The following is a 22580-nucleotide window of genomic DNA, read 5'->3' as shown; positions in this document are numbered from 1 at the left end:
TGGGTGTGAGATGATGGGCGATGATGGGGCCTCCCAGAGCTGCAGAGGTTTCCGCTGCACAGGTGAGTGGGCTTGAAGGAGATTAGAGGGATTTGCTTCAGAGGCATTAGCCATGCTAGTTTTCTTTCTCTCTTTCAAATCTCTAATTCTCTGTCTTCTCCTTTCTTGTCTCTAGTCTCTTAGGGCAGATAGCACCTAGTCAGAGGGGGCCCTTTTCCCAGAAGTAGCCAGCCAGCTAGGACCCCAGACAGACAATCCCAGCATGGGGAACCAGGACGAGTCCAGGAAGCTAAACGGGGGCTCCTCCCACCCCGACTCCACCTCAGCCGTGGCCCCCGAGCAGGCTAAAGAGAGCATGCAGATGAAGAAGGAGATCTCCCTGCTCAACGGAGTCAGCCTCATCGTGGGCAACATGATTGGCTCGGGCATCTTCGTGTCTCCCAAGGGTGTGCTCATCTACAGCGCCTCCTACGGCCTGTCGCTGGTCATCTGGGCCATCGGTGGAATATTCTCAGTGGTCGGCGCTCTGTGTTACGCAGAGCTGGGCACCACCATCACCAAGTCCGGGGCCAGCTATGCCTATATCCTGGAGTCCTTTGGTCCATTCATTGCCTTTATTCGCCTGTGGACATCACTGCTCATCATTGAGCCCACCAGTCAGGCGGTCATCGCCATAACGTTCGCTAACTACCTGGTGCAGCCACTGTTCCCCACGTGTGAGCCACCCTACTCAGCCTCGCGCCTCATCGCAGCCGCCTGCATATGTGAGTAAACACTTATGACGCGCTTATGCACTCTCTGCCTCACTTTTCCCTTTATCCTTCTCTCACAAGTGGCAAACAAAGTGTCAAAGGACACTCTCTGAAAATCCAGACACTGTAAAAATAGAATATTAGCAGACTGTTAAATTAAAGTTGAGTCACTAAAATGCTCTCAAATTGCTCTTAGTAGGACTTGCTCTCTAGGTTTTCCAGTACCTTCCTACATCATACCCATTTTCAGTAACCCTTCGCTACTTCAGCAGACAGGTATGCTAACATTTGGGCCAAGAAATAGTACATACTGTTCCTGCATTACAGGGTGTACATTTTAACTGATTCCAAATCTGTTTTCATGCATGTGTGTGCACTCACTGGACTGTGCATCTGTACAGACAGAAGCCCAACAGAACAGAGCAGGCAGAACTACTCTGAGTTAAGAAGCTTCGAGTCCTCTCATCATGTGACCTGTGAATTGTAACACATAACATGTAACTAATTAAAAGAGGGCTGTGTGATTGAAAGTCTCACAGCACAGTAAAATAATTTGGCTCTGATCTTTGATCTTTACCAGTCGTCTGCTAAGTACTAGTCTGCTGATGTTGTGTGAACACTGTCTTTGGTTGGCCTAGGTTTGCTGACGTTCATCAACTCGGCCTACGTGAAGTGGGGCACCAGGGTGCAGGATGTCTTCACTTACGCCAAAGTTCTCGCCCTCGTCGTCATCATCATCACAGGCATAGTGAAACTATGCCAAGGTCAGTGACACTAACACTGCTGCCAACACACTACTGTTGATTCCTTTTCATATCAGATTTTTATCTTATTTGCATGAGAGGTTGTATAGTAATTATTGTAATTAGTAATTATCCTCTCAGGATACACCGTGAACTTTGAGGCGTCGTTCCAGGGCTCTTCTACAGACCCAGGAGACATTGCCTTGGCCCTGTACTCTGCCCTGTTCTCCTACTCAGGCTGGGACACACTCAACTTTGTTACCGAGGAGATCAAGGACCCAGAGAGGTACTCATCCTGACACCCTGACAAACACATACCAAACATACCGTTATTGACCGGTTTGATTTCCGCCTTTATAGTCAGTCATTAACTAGCCTGGCCACAGATCTGCTTGTGCTTTAGCCGAGAGGTCGGCTGAAGCACAAACTGCTCCGCTCCCGTGCTAGAACGGTAACTGGGTTCTGTTACTAATTGGAGGAAGCTTTGGTAACAAGGATGTGTAAATGCAGTGGTAGATAATGGAGTGCCATAGTGATCGCTGGCAGCTGGCTGTTATTCCAAAGTAGAACCTACTGTATGTACATTCACACATTAACGCCATTGACATGTATCCTTACCACCATGTTGCACTGTAGGTTTAAGCAAGTAAACTCCGGTAAGAGTATATGCCAAGCAGAGAGAGAGACGTATACTGTATGAATGATAATGTTTGAACTCTTACCCTGTTTCCATAGGAACCTGCCCCTGTCCATTGCCATCTCCATGCCCATCGTCACGATCATATATATCATGACTAACGTGGCTTACTACGCCGTGCTGGACATGAGTGCCATCCTCGCCAGTGATGCCGTGGCTGTGGTGAGTTCAGAATTAAGAGCTCTCACTTTTATATCATGGAATAGAGCTGTTGAAGAGCAGATTATTGCTCTGATTTCCGGAAATGTAGTTTGAGAGGTAAATGCAGCGCCGACCCACATGCTACATGTTGAAGTTATTACCAGGCGATTAATGCCCTTGCTTTTTATTTATGTATACATTGAGTTGATCTTCTGTTCCTAGGCCTGTTTGTCTTTTGATTCTATAAGTGTCTGCTCACCCTCAGGCAACTGTGTCGGCTGGCCCGGCCCAGTGAGAGTCTGGATGTTTAATTGGAGTCCGACAGACTCCCATTTAGATATGGATCTTTCTTTATAAATGTGTAAAAGTGCCCCCTGGAAAAGTGTGTTTTTGAGATTCTGTGTTAAAACAAAAAAAAATCTCCTCTGTAGACGTTTGCCGACCACACTCTGGGAGTGATGAGCTGGACCATCCCCATCGCTGTGGCTCTGTCCTGTTACGGAGGGCTAAACGCATCTATTATCGCCGCATCCAGGTAAACCCTGTGACACACACATACATACACACACTCACACTCCCATACAATGCCCTAAACTTTATAGTCTTGCTGTACAGTCTAAGGCCTCGATTCCCATGTTCCATCTGGTTAGATCTCTGGTTATGTTGAGCTCCAATGGTTTTTATATTGACGTTCTATAATAAAAGCCATCTGGAGTTACTTTCTGGTAATGGCTACGGAGGTACACTAAATTGCCAAAAGTATGCTCGCGAACGTCTCATTCCAAAATCATGGGCATTAATATGGAGTTGGTCCCCCCATTTGTGTCAAATCGGAGGGCCTGTTGTCTGGGCCTCTGGCAGTCTCTATGGGGGAGCCACAGGGTTCAATTCTTGGGCCGACTCTCTTCTCTGTATATATACATCAATGATGTCGCTCTTGCTGCTGGTGAGTCTCTGATCCACCTCTACGCAGATGACACCATTCTGTATACTTCTGGCCCTTCTTTGGACACTGTGTTAACAACCCTCCAGATGAGCTTCAATGCCATACAACTCTCCTTCCGTGGCCTCCAACTGCTCTTAAATACAAGTAAAACTAAATGCATGCTATTCAACCGATCGCTGCCTGCACCTGCCCGCCCGTCCAGCATCACTACTCTGGACGGTTCTGACTTAGAATATGTGGACAACTACAAATACCTAGGTGTCTGGCTAGACTGTAAACTCTCCTTCCAGACTCACATCAAACATCTCCAATCCAAAGTTAAATCTAGAATTGGCTTCCTATTTTGCAACAAAGCATCCTTCACTCATGCTGCCAAACATACCCTCGTAAAACTGACCATCCTACCGATCCTCGACTTCGGCGATGTCATTTACAAAATAGCCTCCAATACCCTACTCAATAAATTGGATGCAGTCTATCACAGTGCCATCCGTTTTGTCACCAAAGCCCCATATACTACCCACCACTGCGACCTGTACGCTCTCGTTGGCTGGCCCTCGTTTCATACTCGTCGCCAAACCCACTGGCTCCAGGTCATCGACAAGACCCTGCTAGGTAAAGTCCCCCCTTATCTCAGCTTGCTGGTCACCATAGTAGCACCCACCCGTAGCACGCGCTCCAGCAGGTGTATCTCTCTGGTCACCCCCAAAACCAATTCTTCCTTTGGCCGCCTCTCCTTCCAGTTCTCTGCTGCCAATGACTGGAACGAACTACAAAAATCTCTGAAACTGGAAACACTTCTCCCTCACTAGCTTTAAGCACCAGCTGTCAGGGCAGCTCATAGATCACTGCACCTGTACATAGCCCATCTATAAATAGCCCAAACAACTACCTCTTCCCCTACTGTATTTATTTATTATGCTCCTTTGCACCCCATTATTTATACTTCTACTTTGCACATTCTTCCACTGCAAATCTACCATTCCAGTGTTTTACTTGCTATATTGTATTTACTTCGCCACCATGGCCTTTTTTGCCTTTACCTCCCTTAGCTCATCTCATTTGCTCACATTGTATATAGACTTATTTTTCTACTGTATTATTGACTGTATGTTTGTTTTACTCCATGTGTAACTCTGTGTTGTTGTATGTGTCTAACTGCTTTGCTTTATCTTGTCCAGGTCGCAATTGTAAATGAGAACTTGTTCTCAACTTGCCTACCTGGTTAAATAAATGTGAAATAAAAAAGAAAAGAAAATTTGCTGCGAAAACAGCCTCCACTCTTCTGGGAAGGCTTTCCACTAGATGTTGGAACATTGCTGCGGGGACTCGTACCCATTCAGCCACGAGCATTAGTGAGGTTGGGCACTGATGTTGGCCGATTAGCCCTGGCTCGCAGTCAGCGTTTTAATTCATCCCAAATGTGTTGGATGAGGTTGAGGTTGAGGTCAGGGCTCTGTGCAGGCCAGTCAAGTTCTTCCACACCGATCTCGACAAACCATTTCTGTATGGACCTCGCTTTGTGCACGGGGGCATTGTCATGCTGAAACAAGAACGGGCCTTCCCCAAACTGTTGCCACAAAGTTGGAAGCACAGAATCGTCTAGAATGTCATTGTATGCTGTAGCGTTAAGATTTCCCTTCACTGAACTAAGGGGCCTAGCCCAAACCATGAAAGCCCCAGACCATTAATTCCTCCTCCACCAACTTTACAGTTGGCACTATGCATTCGGGTAAGTAGTGTTCTCCTGGCATCTGCCAAACCCAGATTCGTCCGTTGGACTGCCAGAGAACACGTTTCCGCTGCTCCAGAGTCCAATGGCGGCGAGCTTTACACCACTACAGCCAACACTTGGCATTGTGCATGGTGATCTTAGGCTTGTGTGCGGCTGCACGGCCATGGAAATCCATTTCATGAAGCTCCCGAAGAACAGTTATTTTTGCTGACGTTGCTTCGAGGCAGTTTGGAACTCTTCAGCACTCGTGGTCCCTTTCTGTGAGCTTGTGTGGCATACCACTTCGCGGCTGAGCCATTGTTGCCCCTAGACATTTCCACTTCACAATAACACCACTTACAGTTGACCGGGGCAGCTCTAGCACGGCAGAAATTTGACTAATTTACTTGTTGGAAAGATGGCACCCTATAACTGTGCCAATTTGAAAGTTACTGAGCTCTTCAGTAAGGCCATTCTACTGCCAATGTTTGTCTATGGAGATTGCATGATTTTAAACACCTGTGAGCAAAGGGTGTGGCTGAAATTGCCGATTCCACTAATTTGAAGGGGTGTCCACATACTTTTGTATATATAGTGTATGCTGTATGCCACAGATTTACCATTATGTTGTCCAGATACTCTAGTGGCCGCTAGAGCTGAGCGATTAACCGAAATGTATGTTATTTTTGTAATTGACCGACATCTGTTAAATTATTTGAATTCCGTTTTGTTCTTTTTTTTTTAGGTCTCAATGCACACGTTGGCTGCAGTTTCACTAGTCATAAATCAGATCATGCCTGAACTGTGCGATGTAGCAGGGAGTTGTAGTTACCAATAGGCCAATTTTCTACATAGTTTAGCGCAGAAAACGTGATTATTAACTACAATGACCATAATCCATTGTACGGCTATTTGTCTGGTTTAGCCACGGAGAGAGACAGAAGAGGCGCGATTGAGAGGGATAGCGAGCAGTTGCTTCGTGAGGTATCTCTACCAGAAAATACATGATCTAAGTGATGGACAGTTGGTATTCAGCAGTCATAAAAGTATGCCTTATTTACTTTGAAGAACTATTGAAATAGTTTGGGCTCCCGAGTGGCGCAGCGGCCTAAGGCACTGCGTCTCAGTGCAAGAGGTATCACTACAGTCCCTGGTTCGAATCCAGGCTGTATCACATCTGGCTGTGATTGGGAGTCCCATAGGGCAGCGCACAATTGGCCCAGCGTCGTCTAGGTTTGGCCGGGGTAGGTCGTCATTGTAAATAATAATTTCTTAACTGACTTACCTAGTTAAATAAAGGTTAAATATAAGAAAATGTGATTTTGTCAGACAACATAGGCAGGAGCTCTATAGAGATGAGGTGATGAATTGGAATTAAATAATAAAGTCATCAAATGTAATTTATACAACAACTGAAATAATTTAAGTAAAATCATGTGAATAACTGGTGATTAATAAGTGATAAACAGTAATGGGCAGGCACTACCATCATGGGACTTTTATGATTTTTTAAATTCTGTGTTGTTCAACCCACATAATGCATAGTGCATTAAATAATCTAACCGAAACTGAACCGACCAAAAAAAGCACTAATCGCTCAACACAATCTCTAAGTGATACCTCTGTCGTTGGCAGGCTGTTCTTCGTGGGTGCTCGTGAAGGTCACCTCCCGGACGCCTTATCAATGATTCATGCGGAGAGGTATACTCCTGTCCCTGCTCTGATCTTCAACGTAAGCAACCCCTTTCCTTACATCACTTACATCGCATACTTTAGAACAATTTCATCAACTTCTATGCCAAACAAACAAAGTAGAATCATCTCGCCCAGTGCAGCTTCCTAACTATCTGGTGTGGATGATGCTGATGAGCCATGTCTCCCCCTGCTGGCGAGTCATATATTCAGCCTCTGTTGACCAGTGTCTTTTTTTGTGTGTGTGTGTGTATCCACAGTGTGCCATGGCCTTGGTATACCTGACTGTGGAGGATGTCTTCCAGCTGATCAACTACTACAGCTTCAGCTACTGGTTCTTTATGGGTCTGTCTATCGCCGGGCAGATCTACCTGCGCTGGAAGGAACCAGACAGACCCAGACCACTCAAGGTGAGATGAGATAACTTGACTGTCTCACCCATGAACCAATATGTTCATACTTTATCAATTAATAAACTAAAGATAAGTAGTTACATGTAAGGCAACAATACATGTTATTTTCTTCTTCTTCCTTCCATGTCTGTCCTTGTGTTCCTGTGTGCAGTTGACCCTGTTGTACCCCATCATCTTCTGTTGTTGCACTGTGTTCCTCGTGGCAGTGCCACTGTACAGTGACACCATCAACTCTCTCATTGGCATCGCCATTGCCCTCTCAGGAGTGCCAGTCTACTTCCTGGGCATCCACCTGCCCGAGTCCAAACGCCCACCCTACATTACGAAGTTACTACGTGAGTTACCCTCTCTAAATAAGACCCTTTCCTCAGCCTGTTTTCAAATAAGAACTGATTTATATTCCTGTCTTGTATAATAGTTTACAATAATTCCATTGAGAGATGTGGAATCAGTAATTTCTTTTAGTGCGTTTCTGATTGCTCTTAACTCTTTCTTTCTCTTGTGCTAGGTACTTTCACACGCTTTACCCAGCTCACCTGTTTCTGTGTGCTCACCGAGATGGACATCAGTGAGTAAACCTCACTCCCAACCATGACATAAAGTTCTTACCATGTTACCCACCTCCCTTTGTAATTCACAAACAGACACATGGGACCAACTCATGGAAATTCACCTCTTTTGCAAAAACAAGGGAATAGTTAAACATTTTACCTGAATGTCTAACTACTACATTAGTCTGGAGTTTGCAATTTGGGACACTATACACACATTTACACGCACAGACAGGTATAGAGAGGTGACAGTGTGGGACTCCAGTTGCTTTTCACTGCCGCCAACCTGGTGCCTGATGGTTCATGTGAAGTTAAGTATTGGGCAAGGACAGATCCCAAGGAAAGCCATGGTCATCTGACCAGTACTCTGGGACATCCCCTCCTCCTTATGTCATTATCCTACTCATAGTTTCACTTCTCCCCATCTCCTGACATAGCATTGTCCCCTGCCTGGTGTATGAGCTGAGGGGGTGAGATCCACATCAGAGCCTGTGGAGGTCTCTCCCTTCTCAAGGGCTGGAGATCCATGTAAGATGGCAATACATCTCTTATCTTGTGATGGAATGACCTAGAGAGGTTAGACAATTTTGTTTTATGATCTGAGTACACTTTCATTTTTAGAATTTTAATGTGCTGTGCCTGTCAAAAACATATAGAGTGTACAAAACATTAGGAACACCTGCTCTTTCCATGACATAGACTGACTAGGTGAATCCAGGTGAAATCTATGATCCCTTATTAAATCCACTTCAATCAGTTTAGATGAAGGGGAGGAGACAGGTTAAAGGATTTTTAAGCCTTGAGACATGGATTGTGTATGTGTGCCATTCAGAGGGTGAATGGGCAAGACAAAATATTTAAATGCCCTTGAATGGGGTATGGTAGCTGCTGTCCTGCGCACCGGTTTGAGTGTGTCAAGAACTGCAACTCTACTGGGTTTTTCACGCTCAACAGTTTCCCGTGTATATCAAGAATGGTCCAACACCCATCCAACTTGACACAACTGTGAGAAGCATTAGAGTCAACATGGGCCAGCATCCCTGTGGAATGCTTTCGACACCTTGAGGCTGTTCTGAGGGCCAAAGGGGGTGCAACTCAACATACCCCAAAGGGACATGCAAACAGACTGATTTTTATAAATATTAAAATGTATTTCTTAAAAGTGATGGAAAGGTCTGTGTTTTTGTGGAGCTTTTGAGTTATGGATGATTTTTTCAAAAAGGGGAACAAATGACTCCGTCTGCTATGTGGTTCACCACAGCACTACTGTCCTTTAGTTCAGTGTTTTTTCCAGCCCTCTGGAAAACTTCCATTTTTATCACAAGCAAAATTTTCTGTGAACTGCTGACTGACCTCAAAGGTTAACGTAGTATTCAATTATGTAAACTATTTGTCCATACATTACATTTTCTGTAATGGGGCTGGACCTCTATCAAATTATACAATATTCATTAACCTGAAAAACCAATCCCACCCATTCTCTGTATTGCTTTGGAAAATGTGCAGCAGCCCCAACTAAATGTCATGTAATCTCAGCAATGGCAAATGCCAACATGGTTTTTGGAGGGTTACTCATGAGGTCATGTCAGCTTTACCAACAGTTTGGGATCACTTGATGGGCTTATTGGGGCAGCAGCAGTGAATTAAACAAATGTTCACTTTATTGTACATGTAAATCAACCATGCAAAGGATCTCCTGGGCCAATACCTAATGAAGCCACTGAACTTGAGTATATTTTTTCTGGGGAATGACAGCTGGCAAACATGACTGAGCCAACTAACTTCTAAATCTAGCTTCACGAAATGCCCCATGGAAGATTTGATGGTTCTAATTTATCAATAAAACTTACCCAGTTTGCAGTATATTTTAATTCATTACAGCAATAATGCACATTTATTTTGAAAGCTTTATTTTATACACATCTACATATTTACAAAAGGGATTGAGTTAATCTTTCAAACATCGCTCACATATCAAGAGTACAATCTCCATGTGACAGGGAATGTATCCCCAAACATTAACACACAATGATTCACTACCATACGCTTACATGTACATACTAACATGCACAAAAGGCAAACACGCAGTCCAAACCATCTCACCAACATACAAATTTAACAAGAAGCACACAAAGCATACCACGGTTGTGCGACATCTCACACAAATTCACACCAACACTTGTACAGTAAAAAAGGACACTCAAACACATCCACCAATACTCGAAGTTGGAGATCAGTCGGAGTCATCCTTGTCTCCATCGTCATCATCCAACTCTTGCATCACCTCGCTCTGGTACTGGTCCCAGGATCTCCGACTGTACGAGTGCTCCTCTTCCCAGTGCCCTTCAGGATGAGAACGGCAAAATTAGGTTCCGGAGAGAAACTAGTAACCCAACTATTCTTAATATGGGAGCTTTGATAATCATTGCGTGAAGCTTTTGTGAAATTTGTACAATGAAAAAAGTACTAGCCTACCTCCATAGCGCTCCTCTCTGTCGCTGCCATCCTCACCGTCTTCATCTGGGTAGTCATTCCTCCAGTTCCCCTCTTCATTCTCATCATCCTCGTCCTCATACACTTCTTCCTCATTCACCACCAAGTCAGGCACCTGGAAAACCAAGACATCAAGGTTATTCCTCCTGCACCATTTTATGTTATTCAGATACTAACCTCATCCCAGGCTCAATTGCTACCGCATATAGAGCCTGGAAACACAGTGCAACAAAGTGGGCCTTGAATTGAAAGTGGCATGGGTTAAAATCGAGGTGTGAGAGAGCCTGCTACATCTCTATTAGAATTCTTTTAAGTTATAACGGCAACCATAGTTTTGGGAAGCCCAATTGATTCTGAGTTTGGGCACAGTTTGAAAACTTTCCCATTTCACTTCCTTGTTTAGCCTAAAATCACTTTTACTGCTTGCACTTTGAAATCCCCAATGTAGAGGGGAGGTTCTGAGGGTTCTGCTAGATGGTGGTGACAGATCAGCTAATGAAATCCAGCTGGACTTCTTCCCATTCCTGCCATAGGCTCCATTCAAGTCCCTTTCTGAGGCGCTGTGAAACCAGACAGTTTGAAAGAGAAAGAGTCGGCTGGAGGACGAGATTAGTCAGATATCACAGCGGTTTACCAAATCAATTATGCAGGTACAATTGAGATTGGTCTATGTGTTAGGCTAAGTTATCTGCATGGCTGTGAATGGTCATACTTGTATCATGAATGTGCATTGCATTTGAGTATTGTGTTCTGATCTTTACCAACTCTCCCTCGTCTGAGTAGGGCCTGACGGACAGGATGTCCTGGATCCAGCCTGCTGCGACTGTTTCCTGGTAGTAAAGGTCATACACGTAGTCATCCTCCCGTTCACGATGCTCAACACCCACACCCTCTCCAGACACACTCAGCTTCTCACGGATCATCTTCATCGAGTTACACAGGATAGTCTCTGGGTCAGGGGTCAGCAACTGGCAAATAGAGTGCAGTCACACAATAAGCATCAAATTCAAGCCATCCAAATATTAGGCATGTGTGTCAGTGGCACGTAGGCTACAATCTGGATCAACTTAATTCATCATATGGGAACTGTTGGCACTGATATGTTTACATAGGATATCCTGGTTTTAAGAACATTTCCCCAGCTCTAGCTAAACATTAGGGAGCCCAGCTCACACTTACCTTGCTAGAAGCTTTGTCCTGGTCCCCATCTTCCTGGATAATGTCAAACACCTGAACTTCACCCAGGCTCCAGGCATTTTTGCCTGGCTCCTCCTCTGTGGGCTCTGGCTGCGTTGAGGGGGGCTGTTCTGCAGGCAGCCCTGCTCGATGGCTGGAGAGGATCCTGTATCGCTCATCCCGCCTGGTGCTCCACTTAGCGCTCCGTAGATCTCCCACAATCCTCTGGGAGCTGCCTGCGGAGGGGCGCAGGGCGTGGGCCATGCGGGGGCGGGTCAGTGCTTCACGAACATGTGTCTGGACCGGGGCATCCTGAGGATAGTGACAATGTTGGTTAACAGTTATCCTAACAAAGAGGGTTGAGAGACTAATAAGACTGGCAGTACATTACATTAAATATTCACTAAATTAACTTAGCTAACTGAACTGTTTGAGTGCTAAAAACAGATTAAGATTGAAAATAAAACAATGTAGAAGAAATAGGTCATAGAAACTAGCTACCTAGCTATGACTGTCTGACTTTCAGGACCATGACCACACAAGTCAACTGCCAACAAAAGTTATTTTCTACCTAAACAGGTGTTGCGAAGGATTATTTCCTCATAGCTACACAAATTAATATTGTCCCATGGTCTTGCATGTCTTGCTTTTGCATGTGTACAAAAGCCAGTTACACCAGATAACGTTAACTTCACAGCACCATTATCTAGAACGCAGGCAGACTGGCTGGTTAGCTAGCTAGCTAGTTTGCTAACGATAGCCATCTGTGTTGTTAGCCAGCTAACGTTAGCTAGCTTGCTAATCAACACAAAGCGAGCTAGCCAGTTTGCTAAGTAAGGATGACTTGAGCTGGAGAGAAAATCTAATGCAGATAGCTAACTAGTAATAAACATAACGTTCGTTAACCAGCTGATAAGCTAACCATAGTTAGTTTGCTAAACAGCAGACTCGAGTGTCTTAAGCAGCACCAGCCGATTGTGTCCAGCGCCCACGAAACACCGTGGTTTGACAGCGGCCCATACCTGTGATGCTACGGTCGCCACGAGTTTGAAGACTGAATTCTCAACCGCTGTATCATCGGGCTCAGGCACAGATTCCCCAGCGGTCTGGGATGTGGTCTCTGGTCGAATACGTTTACAGGCAAGCAGCAAAGCATCGGCAGGGTCAGTTCCTCTCTTTCTTTTCACCCGGAGAATAGTGGTGCTTGGATCCATGGCTACTGCTCCAGCTGGCGCTACCGTAACTAGCTAGCTATAGTCGCACTTGTGAAAGAGGAGGCAGGGTTCTTATTTTTCCACTATTGTATCTTCTTCTATGAGGTTGAATGGCGGTTGGCATCCAATAAATGTTGCATTACCGCCACCTACTAGACTGGAGTATAATTCCCTTATATTTAAAATAAATCTTCACAAAATAAATAAATCAACATATACCCTACCATCTAACCCTACACCACAACCTACATTTTCTGCGACTTACATCCATGCAGTACAGTTGATAACCATTACTATAAATGCTAAAAATCCAATCCTACTGAAACATATACTCCGTACAAAAGTGTGGGGTCACTTAGAAATGTCCTTGTTTTTGAAAGAAAAGCACAAATTTTGTCCATTAAAATAACATCAAATTAATCAGAAATACAGTGTAGACATTGTTAATGTTGTAAATGACTATTGTAGCTGGAAACGGCAGATTCTTTTGATGGAATATCTACATAGGCGTACAAAGGCCCATTATCAGCAACCATCACTCCTGTTTTCCAATGGCACGTTGTGTTAGCTAATCCAAGTTTATCATTTTAAAAGGCTAATTGATCATTAGAAAACCCTTTTGCAATTATGTTAGCACAGCTGAAAACTTGTTCTGATTAAAGAAGCAATAAAACTGGCCTTCTTTAGACTAGTTGAGTATCTGGAACATCAGCATTTGTGGGTTCGTTTACAGGCTCAAAATGGACAGAAACAATTAAATTTCTTCTGAAACTCGTCAGACTTTTCTTGTTCTGAGAAATGAACGCTATTCCATGCGAGAAATTGCCAAGAAACTGAAGATCTCGTACAATGCTGTGTACTAGTCCCTTCACAGAACAGCGCAAACAGTCTCTAACCAGAATAGAAAGAGGAGTGGGAGGCCCCGATACACAACTGAGCAAGAGGACAAGTACATTAGAGTGTCTAGTTTGAGAAACAGACGCCTCACAAGTCCTCAACTGGCAGCTTCATTAAATAGTACCCGCAAAATACCAGTCTCAACGTCAACAGTGAAGAGGCAACTCCGGGATGCTGGCCTTCTAGGCAGAGTTGCAAAGAAAAAGCCATATCTCAGACTGGCCAATAAAAGAAAAGATTAAGATGGGCAAAATAACACAGACACTGGACAGAGGAACTCTGCCTAGAAGGCCAGCATCCCGGAGTTGCCTCTTCACTGTTGCTGTTGAGACTGGTGTCCGAGTGTTGGAGATAGCGCCTGGCTATCTGTACATTTAAAAAACAAGAAAATGGTGCTGTCTGGTTTGCTTAATATAAGGAATTTGAAATTATTTATACTTTTACTTTTGATACTTAATTAAGTATATTTTAACAATTATATTTAGTTTTGATACTTAAGTATATGTAAAAGCAAATACTTTTAGACTTTTACTGAAGAAGTATTTTACTGGGCAACTTTCACTTTTAATTTAGTCATTTTCTATTATTTTTCTATCTTTACTCAAGTATGACATTTGGGTGAACTACTTTTTTCACCACTGATTAAATATGTTTGTCAGCTCCAGGTAAGCTACACAAGTGGCAGAAATCGATTTGCAATGACTCCAGTGATATCGTAATTTAAACATATTTATTGTATAACATGGTAGGCTACAGTAGCCTCCAGATGCAAATGTATCATTCTCCACATTTAATGTCAGTTTCATTGTGGACTTTTCCCTATAACGGACGCATGCTAGGGAGTTCCATGTCTTCCATTTCAAATGTCCACTCGTGCAGCGCTCGAGACCTAAGAACTGAGCATGCGTATAAGCCTTTTTTTCTATAAGTAGTCCACATTAGAATTAAGCTTAAACCACCTGCGAGCGAATGTATCTAATGCACTCTAGAGTGCCTAAAATCATTTTACTGTTGTCGCCGTTATTTCTTGATGCACATCAGTTCTAGCGTATTAATATGTTTAATGGAAAACGGGTTGGAAATGGGTGTCTCCATAATGACAATCTAAGTAGTCTTCCTACAACTGGTAAAAAGTTGTCATGATGTGCACGCATGCTGCTCTGTCTCCTCTCACTCACGTGACTGTACTGCCTGCTTTAGTGTTCAGTCGCAACACCCCTCCCCATTTAAAAAGTTATCCTATTTCAATAAAACTATACTAAATATATTCACGTCACCAAATAATTGATTAAAACACACTGTTTTGCAGTGAAGGGTCTACAGTAGCCTCAACAGCACTCTGTAGGGTAACACCATGGTGTAGTAGCTGGTGGACAGCTATCTTCCGTCCTCCTCTGGGTACACTGACTTGAATACAAAACTTAGGTTCATGGTTCTCACCCCCTTCCATAGACCTACACAGTAATTATGACAACTTCCGGAGGACGTCCTCTAACTGCCTCCACAACATCTATATTCTGTGATTTGCGTTCCATTTCTGCGGTACAGTTGATATCCATGGCAATAAATGCTTAGAAGCCAACCTTACTGAAACACAAATTCATATCAATCTGTATTGGCCTAGGCCTACTACTCACCCTTGACCAATCATCCTCTACTCTCTTCACTGCCTCAGCATAAGACACCTTCTGTTCTACTCTGACCCTGGCAATCTCAGCCTGTCTCTCTCGCACTGGACACTTCACTGGACACAATTGACACACAGTTTTTTCCCAACAATACTACACATTCCTTTGTCCCATGCCCTCCTGCACACTTCTCATATCTCGAAAATCTCCCTCCTACACACAGCTGCAACACGACCATAACTTGGTATCTGAAACACTTTAGTGGGTTTGGCACAAAAGCTCTCACTGGATAACTGACATATTCTAACATGACTTTAACAGGTAAAGACTCTGCTTCAAAACTCAAAAGGACAGACAATGTCTTCTCGGTTTCACCATGCTCGACACCGGGTCTGTGTCGCACCAAATGTCGGGCGTCACAGACACATGAATTTACAATTTCAGTTGCTCCAGAGCAAAGCAAGTCACATATCTTGCCCCTAGTCGCATGGCAAGATATGCGTGGCAGAATATGTGGACAACTACAAAAACCCAGGTGTCTGGTTAGACTGTAAACTCTCCTTCCAGACTCACATTAAGCATCTCCAATCCAAAATTAATCTAGAATCAGCTTCCTATTTCGCAACAAACCATCCTTCACTCATGCTGCCAAACATACCCTCGTAAAACTGACTATCCTTCCAATCCTTGACTTCGGCGATGTCATTTACAAAATAGCCTCCAACACTCTACTCAGCAAATTGGATGCAGTCTATCACAGTGCCATCCGTTTTGTCACCAAAGCCCCATATACTACTCACCACTGCGACCTGTATGCTCTCGTTGGCTGGCCTTCGCTTCATATTCGTTGCCAAACCCACTGGCTCCAGGTCATCTATAAGTCTTTGTTAGGTAAAGCCCAGCCCTATCTCAGCTCACTGGTCACCATAGCAGCACCCACCCGTAGCAAGCACTCCAGCAGGTATATTTCACTGGTCACCCCCAAAGCCAATTCCTCCTTCGGCCACCTCTCCTTCCAGTTCTCTGCTGCCAATGACTGGAACGAACTGAAAAAATCACTGAAGCTGGAGACTCATATCTCCCTCACTAGCTTTAAGCATCAGCTGTCAGAGCAGCTCACAGATCACTGCACCTGTACATAGCCCATCTGTAAATAGCCCATCCAACTACCTCATCCCCATACTGTTATTTATTTTGCTCCTTTGCACCCCAGTATCTCTACTTGCACACTCATCTTCTGCACATCTATCACTCCGGTGTTTAATTGCTATATTGTAATTATTTTGCCACTATGGCCTATTTATTGCCTTACCTCCCTCATCCTACCTCATTTGCACACACTGTATATAGACCTTTTCTTGTATTATTGACTGTGTGTTTGTTTATTCCATGTGTAACTCTGTGTTGTTGTTTGTGTCGCACTGCTTTGCTTTATCTTGGCCAGGTCGCAGTTGTAAATGAGAACTTGTTCTCAACTTGCCTACCTGGTGAAATAAAGGTTAAATAAAATAAAAAATAAAAGAAGCACCCACTCTCTCTGGACAGAAGAAATACAGAAAATCATCACAAGTCCACTTCGAGCAACCTCCACCGGTTTCACAGTACCCAACATCTTTTCTATCCAGCCTGAGACTACGGGCTCAGGGGTCTTCAACACACCTGCCACCACAGGTAATTCATTCTCACTCTCGTCAGGTTCAATGTCTGAGCCATCAGAGACAGCAGAATATGGTTTATACTTGGCGCCATTCTTCCTCAACACACATCTTTCCACTACACTCACCTCTTCTCCTTCTTCCTCGCTGTCCATAACCACATCTATCCGTTCACCACGCTCTTGCTACAATAAATTACATTACATTAAAGTTCAAAGTGACATTCTATGCATCATTAAACCGTTGGGGAAAAGGCTGAATCATAGGTTAGATAGTGTTGGTAAATTATTTTAATGAAACAATAAGAAAACATAAAATTATTCAATTATCTGATTAACACCACAACACCATTTTATTCAGTAGATAGGCTGTGTGCTAATGGCTATTTGCTCCATGTGTCACACTTTATGTGTCATATCATAAATGTCATGTTTACACCAGGGGTGAAAGTAAAGCGGTACGGTCTGGCGTCCACAAAATAAACGGTGGGGGTACGCTGTACCGGTAAAATATGAGCCTATCACAATAATTTCAATCAAAATGTCAACAAAAAAATGTAGCCTATTATACTATGTTTTATCATTACCGCATGTCAGAGTCAGGAGCATTTTGCGAATGGACATGAAAACAGGTGGCAAATGCTCCAAAATGTAATGTGGTTTGACGAAAAGAAACACTGAAATTATGCCAAGGCAGAGATGAGTGGCCGACACCGAGATGTACGCAGACAGCAGTGGATGCATACATTCTGGCCTAATAACAGACGCCAAATACCATTACACTTTTTGGTGTTTTGTGTAACAGCTGTCTCTTTCCATTCACCACTGTTTGGAGGCTGGAAATATATTGCGAGTGGGTGAATGTGCGCGGGTAGCCTAGTAAAGGAGCCCTTGTTTGACAATCAGATGAAAACATCATGACTGGTTGTGTTTATGCCATAATAAAAGGTCATACATTTTAAAAGTGAAATGACAAATCTTTACGACTAGGCCCAGAGAGATGCTATTGAATGAATAGGGGTTCTATATGTAGTTCTATGAATAGGCCCATACATTTTATTTCTCGGTATAAGAGGTCTGTACCGGGAAGAAATTAATTAGACTTTCACCTCTGGTTTAAACTCAGTGTATGCATGGGTAGAATGGGACTTGGTCTGCAAACACTACTAAAGGTATGCTGGAATGTGTTGCACGTATCAGTTGAGGTTTGTCTCCATCTTTTGACTGGAAGAGTCTTTCACAGAGGAGTGCTCTGGGCGGCCCTTATGTAAAAGGGCAAGAAACCACAGGAACAAGAAGACACCTGTAGGAGGGATTGAAAAGCAACAAATCACTCAGCGATCACTCAGATTTAAAGCAGTCAATCATATATCTTTCCTTAGAGAGGTTGTGTGTGATAGGATACTGACCTTGGAAGCAGTTGAATATACTGAAGAGGTACAGTCCAGGGAGAGAAAGGGGGCCGTAGGTGCAGAACGCCAGCCCCCATGGTACTCCCAGCACACAGCTGAGACCCAGGACCGTGGCCCAGTCCTTCCACATCCTACCCTTCCCTCTCTGCCCCCAAAGCTTCACCACCACCACACCTAGCATGGCTGTGTTGAAGAGGAAGACCAGGCCCAAGTATCCACTCACTGTGACGTAGCTGACTACCACTCCAGGGCTGTCTGTAGCACTGCTTATCCAACATCTGCAGTTAGACGAGTCCATTTGAACCTTTGTTTGTTTTCATGGCTATATATATATTTAAATATTAACTTTCTGTCACAAAATACTGTGAATTGAACCTCACATGTCTGTTGATGAGCCATTATTGGCCCCCTTCATGTAGAAGCTATGTCTTCCGTAGACTCCTGAGAAACCACAGGCCACCACAGTCACAGTGGGTATGCCTGGGATCAAAGACTGCTTTTAGACTATACATTGTATGGTGCAGAATATCACTCAACTGTCAAAGAAAAAAAAATACTTATGAGTGAAACTTGTGATCTCACCCCATCCAAACAGGCTCAGTTTGAGCAGGTATTTCCTGACATAGATGTTGAAGATGCGGACTAACAGCATGTAGAGATGGAAGCCTTCAATGGCCAACCAGGTGAAGGTGGACAGGAGAGCCCAGTGCAGCATCAACCCAAAGGCCAGACAGACACGTCCCTCAGCCCCATCAGCCTCATGCCACACCCACCACTCACTCAAGAGGTAGGACAGGTGCAGAAACAGGAGCGCTCGTGTCAGATGCACATGAATACCTATTGAATGTTCAGAACTCCCCTTCCTATGGGGACAGAAAACAAGAGGCTCAGGCCCACAGAGATGTTTATATAATGTATACCATTTATGCTCTATTTCTGTGATCAGGCCTTTGTCTGTGGACATATTAAAAGGGCTAAAGTGAGTTCTCTTGCTTACCTCTACTTTGAATTTTATTGCTTAATATTTTTGACACGTACGTTTATGAATGTCTACTACTGTGTAGCTGCATTGTGGATGGTTTAACTACTCTGTTTATTTTCAAGGAAGAGAATACTTACCAAAGACATGTGTACATGACAAGGCTTACTGTTGTGAAAACCACAGATAATGATGAACCAATGTAGGAGATGTAGCCTAGGTTGGCGGCATTCACAGGGTCTACCGACAACTTTGAGTTCTGTCAGTGGGAAAATAGGATAAGGAATCAAGAGTATGTTACCAGGTAGGACTGACCATACAAAAAATTATGTCATTATTAAAGTGATAGTACACCCAAATTAACGTTTTGGCGTTGGTGGTACAAAACCAATGCAAGTCAATGGTACCTATTTTCATTTTCCGCACTTCATGTCCAAATTATCCTAAAGTATCTACTATTGATTGCACAGCACAATTAACTTACTTATAGATGATTTGGACATGAAGCGCAAAATATGATAAGATCTGTATCATTGCCTTGCATTGGATTTGTGCCAAAAAATGCTAAAACATTAGCATTTGGAAAACATGGCCAGGTTAACCAATCAAAGCATGGATTGCAGTTATATCTTGTCGATGGACTGCTTATACAGTAAGGAAATCATTATGACATTTTGTCACGTGGGTGAAGTATCCCTTTAAAGTGAGTGTTTTGAAGACTTCTATATCAGTCTTTGCATGTCTTACACAGCTATGCTTTGTATAGAGTTATTCAAATAATGAAAGTAATCATCTATTTAAACAACTGTAGCAAGTATTTACCACAAGCACTGCAAAGAAGCTGAGATGGTTGCAGCTGCACACAAACTCTCCGTGAATAAGGGTGGTATTACAACCCTCTGAGCTCCAGTCCCCTGCAGACAGAAAAGCCACAAATGTCACAACCACACACACAAACACCCACACACACGGGAAAATAACATGGTAGTCCACAGCAGTGGTTCAACCACTAAAAGATGAGTCAAGCCATAGCCCCCACCTTCGCCATTATTCTTTTCTGAGTCCTTCCAGAAAACACAAGTCCCTCTCTCAGCCTGAAACAAAGGCAATGTAAAACACACAGTGTGTAAAATGTATGGTTACTTCATTGAAGTATAGACTAGACTAATATTTGTTTTAGAGATGCACAGTCACAGTCTTATTCGTCCAATTAGTGTCTAAAGTTCGAGTGGCCTCCATTCCACAGTTTGTCCATTCACCCACCACATTTGTGTTTCTGAAGGCGATTCTGACAGGCTGGTCAAGGTCACTCACACCGTGGTCCCCCACCCTCACAGCCAGCACAGACTGCCTTAGGACCTCCCCTGATCTATTGCCTCGAACTGGACCAAGCTGTTGGCGACATTGGAGGAAAGTGCAACAGAAAGAAGAAACAGAGGAGCAAATGTCATTCAGAGATCAAATGTGCCTTTTGCTTTCATAAAATCCTTCCTCAAGGGAAACATCTGTATTTAACGAATTCATGATACTAAATCATATATTCATTGTTTTACTGTAGTGATAAATTGTATACCTGATATGGCAGCAGTGATACGATTTTGTCCGTTACCATTGGTTGGTTTCAGCTAAAACTAAGAATGGCCTATGAGTCAGTTACCAACCTTGAATAGAGAGCTGTTGAGTACAGCCATAGTAATGTGCACATAGTCAGTGCTATTAGAGTCGTTCCTCTTGCTTCTCTGGAGGGCATGTGCAGGGAAGTGCACTCTGTGTCCAGAATCCGTGCCCGCTTCTGCCTATGGTGGAATTATTAACGGACATTTAAATTGTTAGTGCATCGGAAATACCAAAAATTGCGATATGCAACAGTAAAAAAAAAACAAGAGATTAGGCTGTATCTGAAGTCTTTGTTGCTGCACCCCGGTATATATGACTGAACCAGAAGGTTGTGAGATCAACAGCAATGAATTCATGATCTCACCTGATTGGATGAGTTGACAGACCATCTGTAGAAGTTTGGGATGTGCAGTCTGGTCTTTTGAATGCATCTTGTAATTCTATCCTCATAACACCTACCAAAAACACAAATCATCTTAAACGATTTGACCCTTTCTTATATTCAACTTAATCATTCTAATACATGGATATCAAATCCTGTGTAGCTCAGTTGGTAGAGCATGGTGCTTGCAACACCAGGGTTGTGGGTTTGTTTCCCACAGGGGACCACCAGTATGTAAAAGTGCAAATATGTAAGCACTCACTAGTGTAAGTTGCTCTGGATGAGAGCTCTAAATAACAAAAATGTAAACCTAATGGACATTCCCATATGGACTAGGTAGATGTTTAACTGTGTAGCTAAAATGATAAACAGGTACTGACTTTCTTCGTAATATCCATGGCACGTTAAAATCCCCTTACAATAGGGGATGATAGGTACAGGACTTTTATTGGAGTACCTGGTCCATGGCACTTCTTGGCGAAGACAATCTTCAAGAGCATCTTTACAGTTTGGAAGATAGTCTGGAAACGTTATCGACAAGGTTAGCCATTATGGTGCATGTATCACTCTGAAAATGACTCAAATCCATACAAGGTACCAATGCTTCATTTCAAGACAAACACATCAAAACAACCAGATGAAAAAACACTGTAGGCACTCTAGCACTAAAGCCAATGCGGGTGACAAAACCTCAGTGGGGACCACGTCAATCAGGGGTGGCAAACCCTGGTCCTCGAGAGCCGCAGTGAGTGCAAGCTTTTTTTCAGCCCAGTTGAGACACACCTGGTTGAACTAATCACGTATATTTAACAGACCTTGATTAGGTATCTTATTTGTATATGACAGCTCTCCAGGCCAGGGTTGTCCACCCCAGATATAAGTAATGCACTTTAATATTTAACTGGTCAACCCATTTTCACTGATGTCCATGAATGTCCAAACATGTTTACATAACCTTGACCTATACTCATCCACACATGCCATCCATTTTAACACCTGATCAACACATAGAAACAAAACAGGAGCTTACCATTGGTACTCAGGGTTGCAGGGATGCATATAAATATGAGAATTAAATCACTGATCTTCATCACTCTTTCTTTCAGTCTGTGACCGCTGATGGGTTAATGGTCTGTCATCTTTGTTGATATTTGCTCGTGTGTTGATGCTTCCTGATTTCATATCATCACAACAATTAGAGAGGGGGTTGGACATATTTGTACATACAGGAAGTCATTTCAAAACTGGAGGAATACAAGTAGGCTATTGTAAACACAGCATGGAATGAATACAGCACTTTTATTAGTGGGTGATTCAATTTGTTATCATACAACATAAAATCATCAAGAATAACACAATAGAGCTTATAAGCATATTTCCTTTGTAGTCATTTTTTTGGGGGGGGGTTGGTGTTTGAGTGGTTAATGTTAGGTAAATGAATATATTAAAATAATTTCAGTTAGAATCAGAAACAAATCC

The 22580-nt window shown here is 43.3% G+C and overlaps 3 protein-coding genes across 3 annotated transcripts; 1 reads left to right on the top strand and 2 right to left on the bottom strand.

The window, feature by feature from the left end:
- Positions 1 to 340: 340 nt before the first annotated feature.
- On the top strand, positions 341 to 8389 carry LOC120025156 (Y+L amino acid transporter 2). Its single transcript, XM_038969610.1, has 9 exons — positions 341 to 764; positions 1391 to 1516; positions 1637 to 1781; positions 2231 to 2354; positions 2765 to 2868; positions 6629 to 6725; positions 6946 to 7095; positions 7250 to 7433; positions 7607 to 8389. Exons 1-9 carry the CDS (start codon positions 356 to 358, stop codon positions 7672 to 7674), a joined length of 1407 nt encoding a protein of 468 aa, XP_038825538.1. The 5' UTR covers positions 341 to 355; the 3' UTR covers positions 7675 to 8389.
- A 1110-nt stretch (positions 8390 to 9499) lies between these two features.
- Positions 9500 to 12602, bottom strand: LOC120024956 (probable RNA polymerase II nuclear localization protein SLC7A6OS). Its single transcript, XM_038969343.1, has 5 exons — positions 12341 to 12602; positions 11322 to 11630; positions 10904 to 11110; positions 10125 to 10257; positions 9500 to 9992 (listed from the first exon to the last, which is right to left on the bottom strand). The coding sequence occupies exons 1-5, from the start codon at positions 12530 to 12532 to the stop codon at positions 9883 to 9885; spliced, it is 951 nt and encodes a 316-aa protein (XP_038825271.1). The 5' UTR covers positions 12533 to 12602; the 3' UTR covers positions 9500 to 9882.
- A 4388-nt stretch (positions 12603 to 16990) lies between these two features.
- LOC120025135 (adhesion G protein-coupled receptor G3-like) lies at positions 16991 to 22248 on the bottom strand. The gene is made up of 12 exons (XM_038969578.1): positions 22132 to 22248; positions 21559 to 21622; positions 21084 to 21174; positions 20764 to 20898; positions 20366 to 20494; positions 20142 to 20196; positions 19925 to 20016; positions 19243 to 19361; positions 18706 to 18986; positions 18504 to 18603; positions 18121 to 18401; positions 16991 to 18014 (listed from the first exon to the last, which is right to left on the bottom strand). The coding sequence occupies exons 1-12, from the start codon at positions 22190 to 22192 to the stop codon at positions 17908 to 17910; spliced, it is 1515 nt and encodes a 504-aa protein (XP_038825506.1). The 5' UTR covers positions 22193 to 22248; the 3' UTR covers positions 16991 to 17907.
- Between the last annotated feature and the right edge of the window lie 332 nt (positions 22249 to 22580).

This window comes from Salvelinus namaycush, chromosome 30 (genome assembly GCF_016432855.1).
Source record: "Salvelinus namaycush isolate Seneca chromosome 30, SaNama_1.0, whole genome shotgun sequence".
Classification (NCBI taxonomy): Eukaryota; Metazoa; Chordata; class Actinopteri; order Salmoniformes; family Salmonidae; genus Salvelinus; species Salvelinus namaycush.
The sequence above is the reverse complement of the archived record's forward strand: the minus strand, read 5'-3'. Positions and strand labels throughout refer to the sequence as shown.

Bases quoted from the DNA above. Each gene is read 5' to 3' on its own strand.
- LOC120025135 (XM_038969578.1), bottom strand. From the start codon at position 22,192: ATGAAGATCAGTGATTTAATTCTCATATTTATATGCATCCCTGCAACC. The intron at 21,175-21,558 runs GTACTCCAATAA...TGTTTTTGGTAG, and splicing joins CAAGAAGTGCCATGGACCAG to GTGTTATGAGGATAGAATTA. The intron at 18,402-18,503 runs GTGAGGTTCAAT...GTCTAACTGCAG, and splicing joins AATGGCTCATCAACAGACAT to ATGTTGGATAAGCAGTGCTA.
- LOC120024956 (XM_038969343.1), bottom strand. From the start codon at position 12,532: ATGGATCCAAGCACCACTATTCTCCGGGTGAAAAGAAAGAGAGGAACT. The intron at 11,631-12,340 runs GTATGGGCCGCT...CACTATCCTCAG, and splicing joins TGGCGACCGTAGCATCACAG to GATGCCCCGGTCCAGACACA. The intron at 10,258-10,903 runs GTAAAGATCAGA...TTGGTTTTCCAG, and splicing joins ACTCAGACGAGGGAGAGTTG to GTGCCTGACTTGGTGGTGAA.
- LOC120025156 (XM_038969610.1), top strand. From the start codon at position 356: ATGCAGATGAAGAAGGAGATCTCCCTGCTCAACGGAGTCAGCCTCATC. The intron at 1,517-1,636 runs GTCAGTGACACT...TTATCCTCTCAG, and splicing joins CATAGTGAAACTATGCCAAG to GATACACCGTGAACTTTGAG. The intron at 1,782-2,230 runs GTACTCATCCTG...CTGTTTCCATAG, and splicing joins GAGATCAAGGACCCAGAGAG to GAACCTGCCCCTGTCCATTG.